This window comes from Solea solea, chromosome 10, assembly GCF_958295425.1.
Source record: "Solea solea chromosome 10, fSolSol10.1, whole genome shotgun sequence".
Classification (NCBI taxonomy): domain Eukaryota; kingdom Metazoa; phylum Chordata; class Actinopteri; order Pleuronectiformes; family Soleidae; genus Solea; species Solea solea.
In genome coordinates this window covers 18,747,723-18,764,840 of record NC_081143.1, presented here as the reverse complement: position 1 = coordinate 18,764,840, position 17,118 = coordinate 18,747,723, and the positions used below count along the sequence as shown (strand labels likewise).

General features: G+C 39.6%; 1 protein-coding gene across 2 annotated transcripts in view; it reads right to left on the bottom strand.

The window, feature by feature from the left end:
- prkcaa (protein kinase C, alpha, a) overlaps nt 1-17,118 on the bottom strand; it is a 112,314-nt gene that overhangs the window by 44,755 nt on the left and 50,441 nt on the right. For both annotated transcript variants that reach the window (XM_058640183.1, XM_058640184.1), the window contains exons 4-5: nt 1,884-1,995; nt 635-763 (exon numbers count right to left, since the gene is read on the bottom strand). In XM_058640183.1, coding sequence (XP_058496166.1) covers nt 635-763; nt 1,884-1,995 — 241 coding nt within the window. The remainder of the gene's footprint in view (nt 1-634; nt 764-1,883; nt 1,996-17,118) is intronic.

Sequence of the window (17,118 nt, the reverse complement as noted above, 5' to 3'; positions counted from 1 at the left end):
AAAGTGTACAACCAGATACTCTCCATCAAAACAGAACAATAGCATCTAACTCACATATGGGCAGCATACAGCCCCAGGGCCGGATCTGGCCCGTAGACCAGATTACGCTCAAAGAGAAAAACCAAACTAACTCAATAATCAATAAAAGAGTATTATGAATGCTCCCACTGTCATGCAGCAGCTTGCCCAGTTACATCGTTCTACTGGACATAAGATGTGTCGAGCACGACATTAACTTAATGCAAACATTATAGTTCCGTCTGCTTCATCTATACATGGAAAATAGCACCCATAGCTTTAACCTCTTTTTGCCTCTCTGATTTCATCTCGGATGTGGAGGTTTTGTTAAGGATGATTCTTAGACGTATACTTACAGGTTACACTTTATTCTGGCTTTTTATTACATTTAAGAATGTAAATATTGTTATGCATGATGCATATAAGGACCGGCTATGTTAGAATCTAAGAAATATGATGTGTTGTCATAATTCAGTGTGTGGCCCTTGGCTTCCTTTGTCTATATCAGTGTGTATACCACCCCTGATCTGGTGAACTCAGATGAATCCCACGTTTGTAAACCAATTTGATTCAGTGTGTGCTGACAGAAAGGTGGGGGGGGGATAAGGGGCCATACCTGTGACCTGCATCATGTCTGAGCCGACCTCACACTTGAGGAAAAGACGTCCCCTCCTTTCGGTGTAGTCAGTCCCGCACAGGCTGGGCACATTCATGACACACTGCTTGTGGACGTTCATGTCGCAGGCTGGAGGAGCACAGAGAGGAGGATGAAAGAGATCAGGACGACAGGTTTGTTCAGACAAATGCTTTTGATCCAAATCAAAACAAACAGACTGGGTTTTCTTGGCACTCCCTGACATATTAATGCATAAATGTTATAAAAAAAAACAACCCTTCTACTGCTTAATTGATTGGTTATATAAGAATTTCCTCTCTTTAAGACTTTGTTTTTGTACAAAAATGCCTTGTTTACAGAAACACCAGCAGGACATTTCCTTTACGTGCTTGTATGCAGCTTCATAAAGCCAAATGTTCCCATGCAATATGCTGTTTAAAATGCCCTCTAGACCTACTGCACCTACATATAACACATTATTTCAATTTAATTGTATGTATTATGCATGCTAATAGAGAAATGTTTAAGGGTTGTTCATGAAAACTGGATCAGAGGGGAGATAGTGAGGTGAGTAGGTGATATGAAATGAAAAGTCGCTATGCTCTTCCCTTAATCTCCATATTAAGAGTTCTTTTTTTGTGTGTGCCACAAGTCCTCTGGCACGACACGGCTCGAAATATTTCAGCACACACTTACATTACTGTGATGAGACATGCGATCGGTGTGCCAAAACTATTTGCCATTCCACATTTCTATTTATGTACACCTTGAAGGCAATCGCAGGCATTACTGGTGGTCTGTACAAGGTGGCAGATACTGCATTTAGGTGCTTATGAAGGCATTCAGACCATCATCCGCTCATGCAAGATTAAAGTGAAGAAGAAGAGTGCGACGGGGGGATATTAATAAAGTCAGCGCACGACTTCGATGGGAGGTTTAATTGAGGTGCAGTGAACATAGCGGCCTGAAAATAGGCAATGTGTGAATTTAATGAGTGAAGGTGAAAGGAGGAGTGAAGGGAAAGGGGGAGGAAATGTCTTGTAGTAGAACAATAGGCTTTTTTGTCGCGTATGATGATGATTAGTCTAGTGCCGAGCCACTCACAGCAAACTGTTGTATTAACATGCAAACTTGTGTCTCACTGTCCTGTTAAATGCAGGGTTTACTTAGCGTCACCTCTTGGTGACTTTACCTTACACTTTACCACCATTTTTGACGATTGATAAAGACGATCGAGTTTATTACTCACTGTCACATTTCATGCCCTGGTGGATGAGTCCATAGAGCAGAGAGCCACAGTGGTCACAGAAGGTGGGACTTCCATAGGTGTGGATCTTAAACTTGTGTTTTGTCCTGGGATCCTGTAAAGAACCAAAGAAAAAAAAATGTTTATTCAACCTGAAAGCCAGCTGCAATAACAGTTTATATAGGAAAAAAACAACAACATTTAAATCTCTCTGTGGCCGAATGTTGATCCTGCCAATAAATGTGGTTTCAAAGAGGGGCCGTGACTGTCTGAGTTTTTATGAGCTCTCTGTTCTCAAGAGCTCGGTTTTGTTTCAGTCAAGACGCGTAATAATGCTCTTTGGCAAATAATGTTCATTATCTTGTTCTGCACTGCCTAAATGTTTGCGATGCAGCACTGGCTCCAGAGATGAAACTAAATATCCTGCTGTGGATGTGAATAGGAATGCAGGCCAGGCAGACTATAAAGTCTTAAAAAAGGAGGACATTACTGTGTCTTTTAGGAAGACATTATTGACAAATACAGGCAGATATGAGCTACATGATGGACATTTCAAATATTTTGGCATGAATTTAAAATTAGATTAGGCTGCTTTCAGTTGTACTTTTGAAGGGCACATAAAATTTGAAATCATAGAGCTCCATCACAGAACATCATTACGTTTCACTCATGAGACAGTTCAGTCCTGAGAGGACAATCATTGTCACAATCACGATCAGTAATTTACTATATTTATTTAAGCGCCATTCTCATCCATTATTTTTCCATCTTGCTTGACATCTTGAGGAATGGAGAATCAACACCATTAACCCATAGAACACAGAGCATTCCGGCTGCTTTTTTCCATTACTATGTTTAAACGTACAGTATATACAGAGGCTATAAGAATGTGCAACATAGAGTGTCTTATATCCTTTTTTCCAGCACAACCTAGGCAATCTGATGGAAAATGTCTTTAATTTTCACCAACTATCTAAACACACCTGAGCAAAAAGCACTCAAAGTGTTTAAAATCGGGTAGAATTTGTGAAATTTGGAAATACGTCACAGTTCAAAGTTCACTTGGCTCGATTTTATGAACAAAAACAAAGAAAGAAAAACGGTCTATTTTGTGACTTCTGCACAATTGTTGCTACTAAAAATGCGATATAAAAATGAACCATAACTTTGACTCAACAACACATAAGAAGACGAAGGGTTAATATTTTCACTTTTTATCATTTACAATGAAAAACTGCTTCCCGATTTTCATTACTCCATGCCAGAAACTGCAATGTATATGAAATTAGGAAAAAAAAAAAAAGTGAGTGAAAGCTTTTCATTCATCATTACACTCCAATTATTGTGGTTCATTGCTTTAGGCTCTCTGTTGTAATATTATATTAGTCATAGTATGAACAATATTAGGGTTTAATGGAGAGTATAAAAACTGCACTCTAGAGTGTGTATGGCACAGCAAAGGAGCTACAGGTCGCAGCATAGGTTAATTGAAATATCCGTAAAGATGATCATTTTCTTTGTTTGCTGGCTTCTGCCATGTTGGATTATTTCCCCACACACACACACACACACGATTAAAGTGCAAGACTATTTTCCACTTGATAATAAAACAATAGCAGGTGGTGAGCTTATGGACTTCTATTCAGACATTATAAAAAACATTTTTTTTTTCAAATGTATGTATGTAAATTTTCAATTTATTTTGTCAACACAAGTTGTGACTCATTTTAAGAGCAATGTTATCACCCACTTTATCACACCACTAGTAATTCTGATTTAACAGCGCTCGTGTGAGCATTTAGCAAATAAACAGCTAAGGAAATGACTCACATAAATTAAAAAGATATTCCTGTAATTAATCCATGAATTTTACATAATATAACTGGAATACTCTGCGATATACACTGTATACCAACATCATTATGTGGACTTTTAAGACGGCACAAATTTCTTTGTTTACATTTGTCATTCCTAAACACAAGCCCAGTGTTTGCACTGATAGCAGCACACATGTTTTTAATCACACAGTAATTACCAGAAACTAAGCCATTAACCTTTATAAATTAGAATCATTTGGATAAGGCGATATTACACACGGGGGCTAACCTTTATCCACCGTCGGCACAGGCAGTGATGTGGGAAAATACAACACATTTACAACAAGTCAAAGTTGACTCTGAAAAATGAGGCCCCGTTAAAACACTGAGGGACGATTCCAGTGGATTGAGCAGAGGCAACAGTACGGCTTTAAGTGGATACAACGCACTGTGCCACCTTGACAACTTTCTTGTCCAGCATTTTAACAGACTATTCACTTGAGCACTGAAATGTTCATTTAACATTCATGAGCTGAGTCCATTTCATTTGAAACTCGTACAGAACAGTTATGGCATCAGAGTAAACGGTGCTTTGTAAGTACACAAGTGTAGGTGTCGAATAAAGCATTATTTTTTTTTTTTTTTTTTTTACATGATCTGCTAAAGAAGCAGAACCAGTTGCTTGTTTTACCCATTTATGTACCAAGCAGTAAATGGAAAACCGTAAAAAGCAGCAGAGCAAACACACAGAGTAAACATAGTACACATGTTGCTGCTATAATACTCGTATCTTTTATTAAAAAAAAAAAAAAACATTACACACTGCAGGTCCCCGTCACATTTGTACATAAATTTTTCATTTTGTGCACTCAACGCAGCTTATGAAGCATGCTCTGCTGGAAGACGGCCACTTTTCCAAAGTGCTTCTCTGCCTATTCTCAAATTGTTCTGTAATGTTGATCTCTTAGCAGATGTACAATCCCTTTAAGTGAATTTGCAATGAGAACATTATCCAGGCTAGTCCATTCTTTTCCCTTTTTTTTTACACTGCATCTATGAATTTATGGGGTGGCTGTGGCTTACTGAGTGGGTCATCTTCTACCCAGAAAGTCAGCAGCCTTGGCTCCTTTAGTCAGTGTGTTGTTGCGTTCTTAACCGAGAATTGCTCCTGGCTGCAGTGTGAATGGGTTTGAATGGTGTATGATAGTAAATAAGTGCTACATATACTGTGTGTATATGCATTATGTAAAGGTAGAGAACATCAAGACGATAAAAAGCGACATAAGTGGCAAAAATCTTGAGTAAAGTCTTCCTCCCCGACATAAATAAATCCTTAATAAGGGGATCAGTGCACCATATACCTCAGCGAGAGCTGCCAGTGTCAGTGTGTGAGGCACCTCATTGATCAATGGTGCCGTTTGCCATTTCAGTCTGTTTGTCACTAGCGTCGGAGAAAATGCAACAGGGACTTGTTGTGGCTCCAGAGATCTTGCTTTCAATCTGTTTGTGTCTGCAGAGGCTTTACACATTCACGAGACAAAGAGGACTGCCTTCTTTGTCTGTCTGTCTTTGAACTGTCCACCGCAGCATCTGAAATATAAACCCTGGTCTCAAACAAAAAAGGTTCCAAATGGTCTTGGAATGCAATTCCAACTTTAAACTAGAGGGGAAAAAAACACCTCTGCCTCTATCTTTTTTAAATAAAAAAAACTTAATCCAGATTACAGTATCTAAACTTTCCTTCCCTGGGCCATGACCTACATCTCCAGACTATTTAATCAAAATCCATCCAGAACTTTTTTGAGCTATGCTGCTCACAGATAACCACAAACAAAATAGGAAATAAAGTGGGCTCCTAAAGCCCGAGGACAAGTTCTCCTTTACTTGAAATGAGGAATTAGAGTTTGAGATGCGATCATTACATTAAGGCCAGGAGGAGTGTGTGTGCAGCATGTGATGGCTACACTGCTCATCTGCTGTGTCTACTGTTAGTCTTTTGAAAATAGACACACGTTAGATGCTCCTACACGCTATGTGATGCACGGTTTTATGGTGTGACACCATCTGTAGATGCAAATATTTCACAATAAAAGCCTTGTGAATTGACTCAGTAAATAAAAAGAGCTGGAGTGTTTTTTTTGTTTTTTTTTTTAAATGGTTGGCGCAAGTGTTGCAAATATCTATGTTCGAGACATATTTGACAGATGTAAGAACAAAAAGTGAAAGATCATTTTCACTGTCTATTTTCCTGTGAACCAAGTGCAACACATGGGAATTATGGACAAGACTCCCACTCCCTGGTAGAGCAACATGGATTAAAGTGATCCACAAGGGCATTGTGGCGACGCTAATGAGATAACATGGAAGCCAAACTGAAAAGCAAGACGTTTGGTGACACCCAGGCCGAGTCGTTTCACCACACACGTATAGCAACCACTAAGAATCATGACTGACTTCAACAAATGACACAACCCTATGCATCTATACATCCCCTTAGTGGCCCTGACCACGGCATGTACAGGGCCAGCAGTCAGTGAGTTACTTAAGGACAGACAAGAACATGAGAGAGGCAGAGAGACAGTAGAGAGAAAGAGAGGGAGGGAGAGGGTGTGCCAGCTACACTCACTCATGTCCACCCACACACAGCTGAACCTGTAGGATTATCTTCCTATTATCCCTCAACCCCCACCTGTTCACACCATCTACAGCATGAATGAGTGCTGGCAATTTAGACTCAGATTCAGCCACAGATTAATCTTTTTTTTTATGAAGTGTCACGTAGGCTCGTCATAGCTGAAAAATGGAAAGCAGGCGGAAGAGGTCAACAATAATGGGAAATACTCATAATTAAAAAGAAGAATGTACAACAAGGCAACCAACATGAAACAAAAACATCAGTGCTTTGAGCCCTGGATGCTTGTCTGACACCTGTGTGACCCTGTCCTGACCCATGGCAAAAGATAATATTTCAATACTTGTTTTTTAATCAATATTTGTGAAGCCTACAAAATTCCAACATAGGATTATGTCTGTGAGAAAAAAACTTTTAAGTTTTATACATATACTTATAACCAGACCTGGTGTACAATATTGACAGCTATAACATATACGTTAAGTGCCTTTCTCAAGTCGTACTCAGTTTGCCTTGTATCTGAGTTGTCTACAATAAAATCTTTCGACTCTGACTCCAGAGGTTCCATCATTGGTCATCTCACCTGATAATCAAATTCTCCGTAACAATGTCTATAAATGGGATCCTTATTGGACCTGATATGTTCATGTGTACATAAAAGTCACAATAAAACGACAAACAGCCAACTGTGATCCACAAACCTTCACCTCAATCTATCCAATATTTCAGTCAGTGGAATCAACCAAAACAACAACATTGTCATCCCTGGTGGTGTCATCTGAAGCCAGAGATGGTAATGAAATATCATGGTATCATCCGGAATGTTTCTGCATTTGTAAGAGACTGTTACAGCAAATGCATTGCAACAGGTTTCTATTACTACAATATTATATTATAACTGTATTATATTTGTATGATCATATTTTACTACAGTGAGTGTAGAGAGTACACTGGTTGATCACGATACCATGGCCAAGAAATATGAACTCACAACAATTATATTTCATAAATTGCCCCGAATTAATAATTCATCATCAATCTTAACAGTCATAAAAAATATGGCTCACTGCTCCAAATGAATTGAGACAATGTGCAGCCTGGCAGGTGTTAACTACTTGCTCCGACTGATTTGTAAGGTGCAACTTAAAAATTCAGCCGAATGAGTTGTTATGTGCAGAAAATGAAACCTGTAAATTAGTGTAATAGTCTACACATCACAGAGAACTCTGGGTTGTCCATTAACACATCCTGTCAGCAAGCTGTGGGATGGAAGAGTTTACCCCTGTGGCCTCTATCCCCTATTACAGTCTAATTAGGACTTAATGGGAAATTCAAGACAGACTGGGTGGCGCTGCTCTACCAGAACAGCAGGAGGAGGAGACTGCAGTGGCCTACAGCAACGATGAACTCAATCACAAGGCTCGACACAAGAGGACCACCATGGCAAAACAAAGCCAGAGGGTGTAACATGTTGACTAAATTATGCAACACGAATGTTGCCCCTTGGCTGCTTATATGAGAGGCTACACGATTGTCCAGAGATCACACACACACATATAATTCTGTATCCAAACAAAAACACTAATTACTCTGCATACTATTTATTCCAAATCCATGAGTCAGTATAGTTTTATCAGTATGTGAAAGCTGGTTTAAGGTTGAAATACAAGTCAACAGAAGAGAATAGGTATAAATCTGAACTGGAAAACACAAAGCGAAGACTATTTTAGTCTATTTCATGAAAAATGTATAATGTTGTGAAAGTAACAGTGATGGATGTTGGTTTGTCCATGATGAGGTTAAAGAGGAATTACCCATTTTGTTGCAGCAGAACAGAATTGTTCTGCTGAGGAAATAATATCGGCTTGGCTAATCAACTTGTTTGACAAATAACACTCTGAGAGCTGTGATTTTAACACAGTTTATCTTCTCTACTTAAATGCCATGGTGCTTACATTTTATTGGCATGTGCATACATTCAAAAGATGGGAGCCAACACAAAGAGTAGAGGCAAATTTCAACACAGGCCAGGTCTATTATTTCTCTTTGGAATGTGTGATGATGTAACACATTTCAATAACTTCCAGTCCAACTTCTTCAAACTAATCGTAAAGTATTTTAGCATCTGCCCTCTCGTAATCACAGGCAGATCGGCATGTGGAGTCACAGATCAAAAACAAACACAGGGCAGAGGGCTGATCAAAAGACTGGAGGCAACCAGGAGATAGTGATGAAAACAGAAGCACAGGGGGTCAGCGCACGCATGTGAGCTAATTAGCCAGACCCTCCAACCCAGCTTAATTAGCAAGCAGGACGCCAACCAGCCCCTGTTAATGAACAGCTTTGGTCGTGTGCGATGCTGAGCGGGCTGTTTTCCCAGCAGAACTGGGAGAGGCAGATAATGTTTAATACCCCCTTTTATGTTGAGACGCCACTACATTTCTGTTAGGATTCTCGTTTTGCCACCTTTGGTTGTTTACACTGAAATGAACAAACCAGTTGCTGCACCACATCATCACATGATTTATTCATTTAATTATTTCATTTCACCGTGGTTATCTTGCTGTATTTCACCGGCATCTGTTTGTCGGTCTGTGCCTTTACCATGTCACATATTAAATGTTGTATGCATGATTGTGCTTGGGCCAGGGGTTAGCAGCAAATCGATGGAACGTCAGTTCCTGGGATTCAGTTAAGTTGAATATGAATCAGATTTGTGTGGATGATTCCTGTCTTTAATACAGAACAGTGAAACACAAACATAACATCTTTAACAGGTGATGTAAAAGAAGCTAGAGGAGGGGTCTCAAACTCTAATGACGTGGGGGACAGTGAGCATCTAGTCTGGTCAGGAGGGGGCCATTCAAGTGAAAATAAAGCCCAGTGTGGGGAAAAAAAACAAACCTTTTCAGTAGGAGCAGGCTATATTATCTTCTTATTTCACGATAATTCAATGCACTATAGTAAAAACAATATATTTTTTTCAGAATTTCAAAATAAAAGTGATACATAGTTCAGAAAATGAATATAAATATCAAAACAGACATTTAAACTTGATTTTGAGTGGTGGACCACATGAATTGGATTTGGGGGGCACAAGTGGCCCCCGGGCCGCAAGTTTGACACCTCTGAGCTAGAGATAAGGATCCTCCTGAATCCTGTTTTACTACTTGCACATTAAACTGACAGTAAATAGCTGTACTCATCGGAAAATACATGAATATATAAATGTGAATACCACGCAACTCAATATATACTCAAATCTATAGTGCTGTAGTGCTGTACAGGTGGTTTGGTGTTGCATCTAATTTTATTTCAAGTTCACTGTCAAGAAAACTTCTGTAAACAGGCTTAATTGTTGCACCTGGTCATCTGTTAATCTGAGGGAGCCTGAATTGTATTATTGCTTTTATAGATGTAAACATGGCTAAATGAGAGAAAGCAGACTTAATAAAATGACTGTGTAGATTCTAATAAAGTGTCTGTCTTTACATCGCATATGTAATCCGAGTCTTGCAGTCACCAAAGGGGCTTGTTAAAGCTAATTCAGTCCACCTGCAACCCACAGAGTCAAAAGAGATCCACCTGGTGTGACACTAGCAGCCAGACGGAGACAAAGAGGGATGAGACACAGGTCTTCATCCCTGGCATATCCCTTGACTCATTTACCTCTTTGACCCATCTGTTCCGCGCAGGGCTGAGTAACATGATGAAGGTGAACAGCCTCTTTTATAAATTAGATTGTCTTTATATCTGCATCAATTGACAATTATTGACTCACATCATATTCTCCTCCCTCTTCTTCACATCATCCCCCTCTGGGAGATGACATTTGAAATGGAGGTGGATGTACAGTATGCTCCTCCCCATTCTGGCTTTTCAGTCACCCTCTCTTGCGGGTAAAGATCAGTGTGCATGAGAACATTGTAACCATGCAGGCAAACTCTGACACGGCAAAGCAGAATGCTTTCCTTTTTTCTTTAAGTCTGTTTTTTTTCAGGAAGTGTGAGCAAATGTTTGATGGATGCAGCGTCTTCACCTGTTGTTGAACAGTGTCCTCGATCCACGGATGCAGCTGCAGATATTAATGTGCGCTGAGCAAATCCAGGTACATGTACAGTGCACTGACTGACAGAGATGAAATCAGTAAGTGAAACCACAACAGTGTAATCTCACGCTCTGATAAAAACAGTATAACATACAGAGGAATGTATTTTATACGTGACATTTCTGCATATAATTCATTCGATGAACTTACAATACTTAAAAGATACTTGTTTAAATCATTCAACAGGTTCAAACTGAAGTTGAAAAGAATTACTATTTTAGAATCAGAGATAATTTATTGATTCCCAGAGGAAATCAGCTACGATTCCGTGGAGTTTGTCATTCACGATCCAAAGTGAGTGGATCCTGTGGCGTTCCCCCTGCTGCATTCTAACACGTCACAAGCTCCCTTCGACATTACCTAGAGATTATACTCGGGAGCTAGCAAGAGAATCTCCTGAAAATCTCCAGAGCATTATTTGCATTAACACATGCAAGCCCTCCAGAGAATCTCCAGAGAATCTGCTGAGTTCAATGCAGGTGGGAAAATAGCTGTAGAGTATTTTCCCCTTTCCGATACACTGCTCGTCCGTCTAAAATCATGGTCAAAGCCCCTCCATGTGGCACTAATGACATGGTGAATGAAAGAGCCTGCATTACTGTATCACTTTGTGTTGTAATTACGCTTTAGCCCTCTGATGCTTGGTTATATTTTCATATTACTCACCTGCCCTTCAACCATCACAATGGTACAGCCAGTAAATTCACTATTTAAATGTTTGATTTACAGTAGGGCTGTAACGAACGCTTATTTTGGTGGTTGGAATACTTGATTACGACTGGTCAATAGCAACATTCAGCGGCCTGTTATTTCTGTGTATAACAGACCGCTTTTAAGATAAGAAATGGAAGGAAACCTCAGGGTTACACACATGAACCTGGCTTTTGTTTGGTACTTATTTACAGACAAATCAGCTTTAACAGCTTCACATTGAACATATGCTGCTTTCCTGCCACTGTCAGGCTCGTTTATATCCAAGAAGGACGTTTGTGTGCCGATATAAAGGCTTGCCCTGACGAATAAACACAGAGAGCTGCAGTTATGTGTCACAAATGATTAACGTTACTGAACCTAAAAGGCCTCACAACCCCTCTCAAAATCATCGAGAGCAAAGGAGAAGAAAAATGAGGATGCGCATTGAACGGTTTTCAAAATACTTATTCAAAACACTAGTGGCCACAGTTTTACATATCTTGCATAGAGGAAAAGCAATTTGGAACGTAACACAGAGCTTGATATAACTCACACAGAGAGGCTTTGCAGCTGGCTATCTTCTAGTACATATTCTTAGCCGTTTTAAGCGTAAAAGCTGTGTTTGTAAAGGTGAGAAGAGGCTTTGAGAAGAACAAAATGGAGCTATCATTTATCCAGACATGAGGTGTTAGGCTCGGTAAGGCTACTATTTTTAGCATATAAATCACCACTCTGATTCCTCTTGGCCTTTCACTAAGCTGCTGAGTGCCGAGAGGGAGGGCAGGTTGCCACCACAGCTCACAGGGGGTTTCCCTTGACATGTGCTATCTGTTAACACATCTGTCTGCTGGAAGAGCCGGGAAATAATAGGTAATATTTTTAATGACTGTCAGGGCCTAAGTTGCCTTTTTTTTTACTGATGCTAAATGCCTCTGCAAGTGGCAGGCGGTGAATGAATGAATGAATGAATGAATGAATGAATGAATGAATTCCGTTGATAACAGCACTAGAATTGTAAAAATGTACATTTTTAGCACGACCTCCATGTATATTGAATAGTTCTTTGCAAGGGAACCAGGCTCCAAATCTTTGTCTTAAGCTTTCCACCAACGTTTTAAGGTTTCATTGATTTCTTTTTTAATCCGTCAAGTGCAGCAATACTCAGTAAAGAGGCAGTGTTTCTGACAGTGTCCTGCATGTTCATTTTTTAAAAAAAGAGATGCACGTTTTAAGAAAACTACAGAATTGCTCCAAAACCAAAATGAAAGCAAATGCTAAACCCCCACTGTACCACACATAACCTGACCCCTGCAGATCAGACCTACTTCTTTTCAGCGACTACAGACACACACTTACTGACGCGTAACATACAAAGATCCGCGAGCATAAATCCTTGCTGTATGTTTTTAATAACTGAATTGCGGTGCTCTGTATTGAAAGGCATGCAACTCTCCTGCTATGGATTTACACAGCGGGAGAAGACAGCAGCAGTACAACACTGGTGAGACATGCTCCTGTGCTCATTAGCATATAGCCCCACACACAAGCTACCAGTGTCATCCACAGGGTCATTGGAGGACAAGGTCTGTCACGGCTGTCACTTCAGCTGGAAGATGACAACTAGCCTGCTATTCCAATCTTTTCTCCAGCACTGTGACAAAAAGTAGCAAAAAACATGAGTAAATGTACAAAATAAGACCTGCAGGTTCATTTGGCTGCAAACACCAAGCTGCAGGCCGTCTGTCAGGCACTTCGTAAATATGTCCTAAAAACTTATCTAATGACCCGAGTCTTGGCAGAGTCTTTTTTCACTGTAGTGACCCAGCTGACAGGGGCAGTGAGTTTTGCTGCTCACCTCTGCTTTTAATGGTCTTTGCTTTGTTGTTCAGATGGCAGGAACTCGATACAAGAGTGCACGTGTGTGTGTGTGTGTGTGTGTGTGTGTGTGTGTGCATGTATTGGTGTGTTTGGAGACTTAATTATAGATGGGAGGAAAAGACACGTTTGCTTCTTTAGCGCTGCAATGAAAAAGCCCAGACATTCAGCAAAACATATTGTAGTGCCTATGGTGTGAGAAAAAGAACTGTGTATCCAGAGGGAGAAAGAAGGAAGAGAAAATCTCATTTTTAATGTAGACATAGACCACATGCTCCTCCAACTTCAACCTCCATCCGCCTTCTAACACTTTATCCTCCACAAACAACAACAAACAGCCATCCACTCACACACTCTCAATTTAGAGTGTCCAATTTGCCTAATCAACTTCAACTTAATCTGGCAAATGAAACGGAGTAGAAAATACGACACATGCCTCTTTCTTTGAGTCAAAGTCAGGCTCAGGTCTGACCGAGGGAAAACACACAGGTAAATATTTACTGTGTAGATAACATTGGCTTTTGGTCAGAAAGGCCGGAGTGAGTGACCACTGACAAAACTGTGTTTTTGCTTGAAATGCTGTGATTATCACCTGGCATTAACCTCTGATTCCTCACTGGCCGTGTTTTAATCTTTAACTAACTCAGACGTTGGTGAGTTAGTCTAAGTCATGATGTACAGTAAATATGGAATGAATAGACGCCAAAAATGAATCAATGGCAAGTATAAAAATACCTTTGCTTCATTTTGAATGTACAGTACAGCTGTTGGCTCTTTATTTCTCGGTATTGAGTACTGGTAGTCTTGGGGTGTTTTTTCTCTCTGTTTGATTTATTCCTTTGATTTCCTCTCGAGACTGCCATATGTTTGAGATGTATTCAATAATTCAATAATTCAATTAGCAAAAATCACACAAACAAACTGCACGTCCTGCTCTGTTTTATTCTTTGCCTGTTGCAATGGATATGAACCAGTAATGTTCAGTTATTTACCTGCAATAAACAACATAAACGAGTACACGGAACCGTTTCCAAGTCTCTTGAGATAGAGCAGGAGATGGGGAGAAAAAAAGCCTGACCTACAGGATCTGTCTCATTCTATTTCTGGCGTTGAGCTTCAGACCTATTGCTGGTTCAGCTTGAGGCCTCACTCTGACATGCCAGGTCAAGTTTAGACCTCAGACCCTGTAAGGTTTCTATTTCAAGTGTTTTTGTGTGAACTGATCCGGAGGACGGTTACAGCACGCCTGCCTGTTTGACAAAATCGTAAAATACGCCATGCCAATTCTGTTGTTATGCCTTTTACGTGTTTGATTGGTAGTGATAGGAAGGTGAGCTAATGAGCAAAAGTGTTTCGCAATCTCAAAATTGTGTGTAATAGCAATTAGTAAGCCATTTTAAGAGTGCGGCGAAGAAGTTACCTGAACTCAGACATCAATACAGAATATTTACACATTTTGGGAAATGTTAGCATATAATCAGTTTTTTATAACACAGCTTTTAAATGAGCCAAAAGTGCAAAAGCAGTGGGCGCTTCACGTCTCAGTGCTGAAATCAGAGAGGAGTTTTGTCGCATGCTGGCAGGATGTCGGAGTACAAACTTGTGTCCTGCGGGATTTGTGACACCGTGTTGACTCGGGGTCAAGAGCAGGTCCAACTCTCCCATGCACCGGTCATTAGCAATATTTAGCATGCTTGGTAGAAAGACAGGCTACGAGATACTGTCTGTAAACAAACCCCTGAGGGACTGACAGAATGTGCTTGTGAGTGTGTATGTAAGTGTGAACAAGTCGATTGGATAATTGCATGCATGTTGAATAATTTGTGTGCGCGTGCGCAGTCGAGACAAAAAAAACAAGTTCACGTGTCAGTCTTTAAAATGAGATTGTTCACAAACTGACTCATAAATAAAAGTAAGGGAATAATGGTGGTTGTGCACATGGAATGCTCGGCCTCTCAAGTGGGTAAGTCAATTGTTGCTAGGCAACAGCAGCGTAGACACTAGCATGACTGTCAAGGTCTCGAAGATAGAGAAACAAACGATTCAACAAGCTAACAAGTGGTTAACTGATGAGGGCTTTGGAAACCTCAGAGATATTCTAAAATTCAAAAAATAACAATATCTTAATTCACCATCTAACAGAAAATATTAAGACTACCAAGACCTCTGCCATTTCAGAACATTTCAGCGAACCACAAGACAACCTGTTGACTTTTATTTTTCAGACGATTACGAGGTTTGAGGTTGTAAATACCACACAAGGAGGGCATTCATAAGGCCTCTTCTCATGAATATGGACTGCATATAGCGTTCACACAGTCATGCAAGTTTTAGAGCTATTTGTAGTTACTGTAAAGCACCAAAACATATTGGACGCAGATGAGAATGTAGAGGAAATTCTCTGTAAAACTCAGTTGAGATCATGGAGGACTTCCCTGCATAGACATCAGTGTAATACTTTTCCAGTGAGGAATGTTTTTCTCAGGAAGTGATTCAGCAATTCCCACTGAATACACACACACACACATACGCACTTACACGCACACACACACACACACGCCCACACAGCACAAGCACTTACACTCATTTATACTCTCGTATCCCCCCTAACAGAGCCTTGATCAAACCTCTTTTTAGACAGGCACGTCACAGACCATTAGCAGGGAAGACTAGAAATCTGTAAGTGTTCATTAGCATCTCAGACCATATAAATACCATCAGCAGGCATCCCAGAGGAAGCGCTACCATCACACAAACCATCAGTCAGCACTGATCATCCACAAAAACAACTCTTTATTTCTCAATACAAATGTAAAAGGTTTAGGGTTTCACATAAAAATATAACATCTATATTTTTTTTTCCAACACATTTTTGTTTATGTATGTTTTTATTTAAGGAGAAATGATCAGTCAAATATCTAAAACCAGGTTGAAGAAATCAAAACAAATAAAGTGACCCTCAAAGTCCATCATTTTTGGTCCATTTACGACCTTGTAGTAAAAAACTAAATCGTATATAATATAGTCAAGATAATAATGTATCTCTCTCAAAAACAATATCACACACTGAGAGACGTATGATTGTGGCTGCAATATGAACACAACACAAAAACTTTAAGGGGCCACTAACTACTGATGATGATGTTGTCATGGAAATCGTAATGTTTGATTTACTCAGACCACGTTGTGTTATGAGTATCAGCTGAAGATTTCACATGGGGCTGCTGGTATATATGGAGTCAGCTGACTTGGAGAGCTGTTTCATGTGCTGTTTAAATATTGGATCCAACCGACTCTAAACGTTGTAAATGAATCTGTGTGAATGCAGCAAAAGGCTTTGTTGATTTTTCTTTTGGTTTTAGTTTTTTTTTAAAAAACATGTCTGTAAACATTCATTGTTCGCACTGGTGGGAATCAAAGACACTGATTGACCCATGTTATTTAAGCATGTGCCATTGTTTTCATGCCCATCTACTGCTTATGACAGTGTTTTCATTCACAGTGTTTGAATGAGTGTAATTAACCAAACGGGGCCAAATTAAACTATGGAACTAAACCAAGTATAAGCAGCCATGTCCTCATAATCACATGGAGAATCTGACCTCTGTCATGGAGTTTTTTTTTGTTTGTTTTTTAAAATTGCATAAAAAAAAACTTTTGCTGGTATTTGTTGGTGATGCACAAATAGACAGTCACAATTAGATAATCACAAAAGCATCACACTGAGTCGAAAGAGTAATACAGTCTTAAAAAAATGTTACGCTCTGTGCTCTGAATCTATAAATACTTCCCAAACAGAATAATAAACTCTTGTGTTTTTTTTTATTGTTTCTCACAGAGCATGGGAACTCAAAACAACACCAATTCCCATCTTTATGTGGCCAGCTCTACTGTCAGTGATCTAAGTTTTAATTAAAATGGCAATTTAGTTTAATTTCAACTAAATAAATCAATGTTATCCAACAGATTTGAATTTAGTTTAGGTAGGAATATAGGCTATGTGTGAAAGCATCTATACATTTGTTTATATTAGCATGCATCTGCTCGGGAGACATAATTCAGTCAGGGTCAAAGTTTGCCTGATTCTAATGATTCAGTACACCGAAAACAACT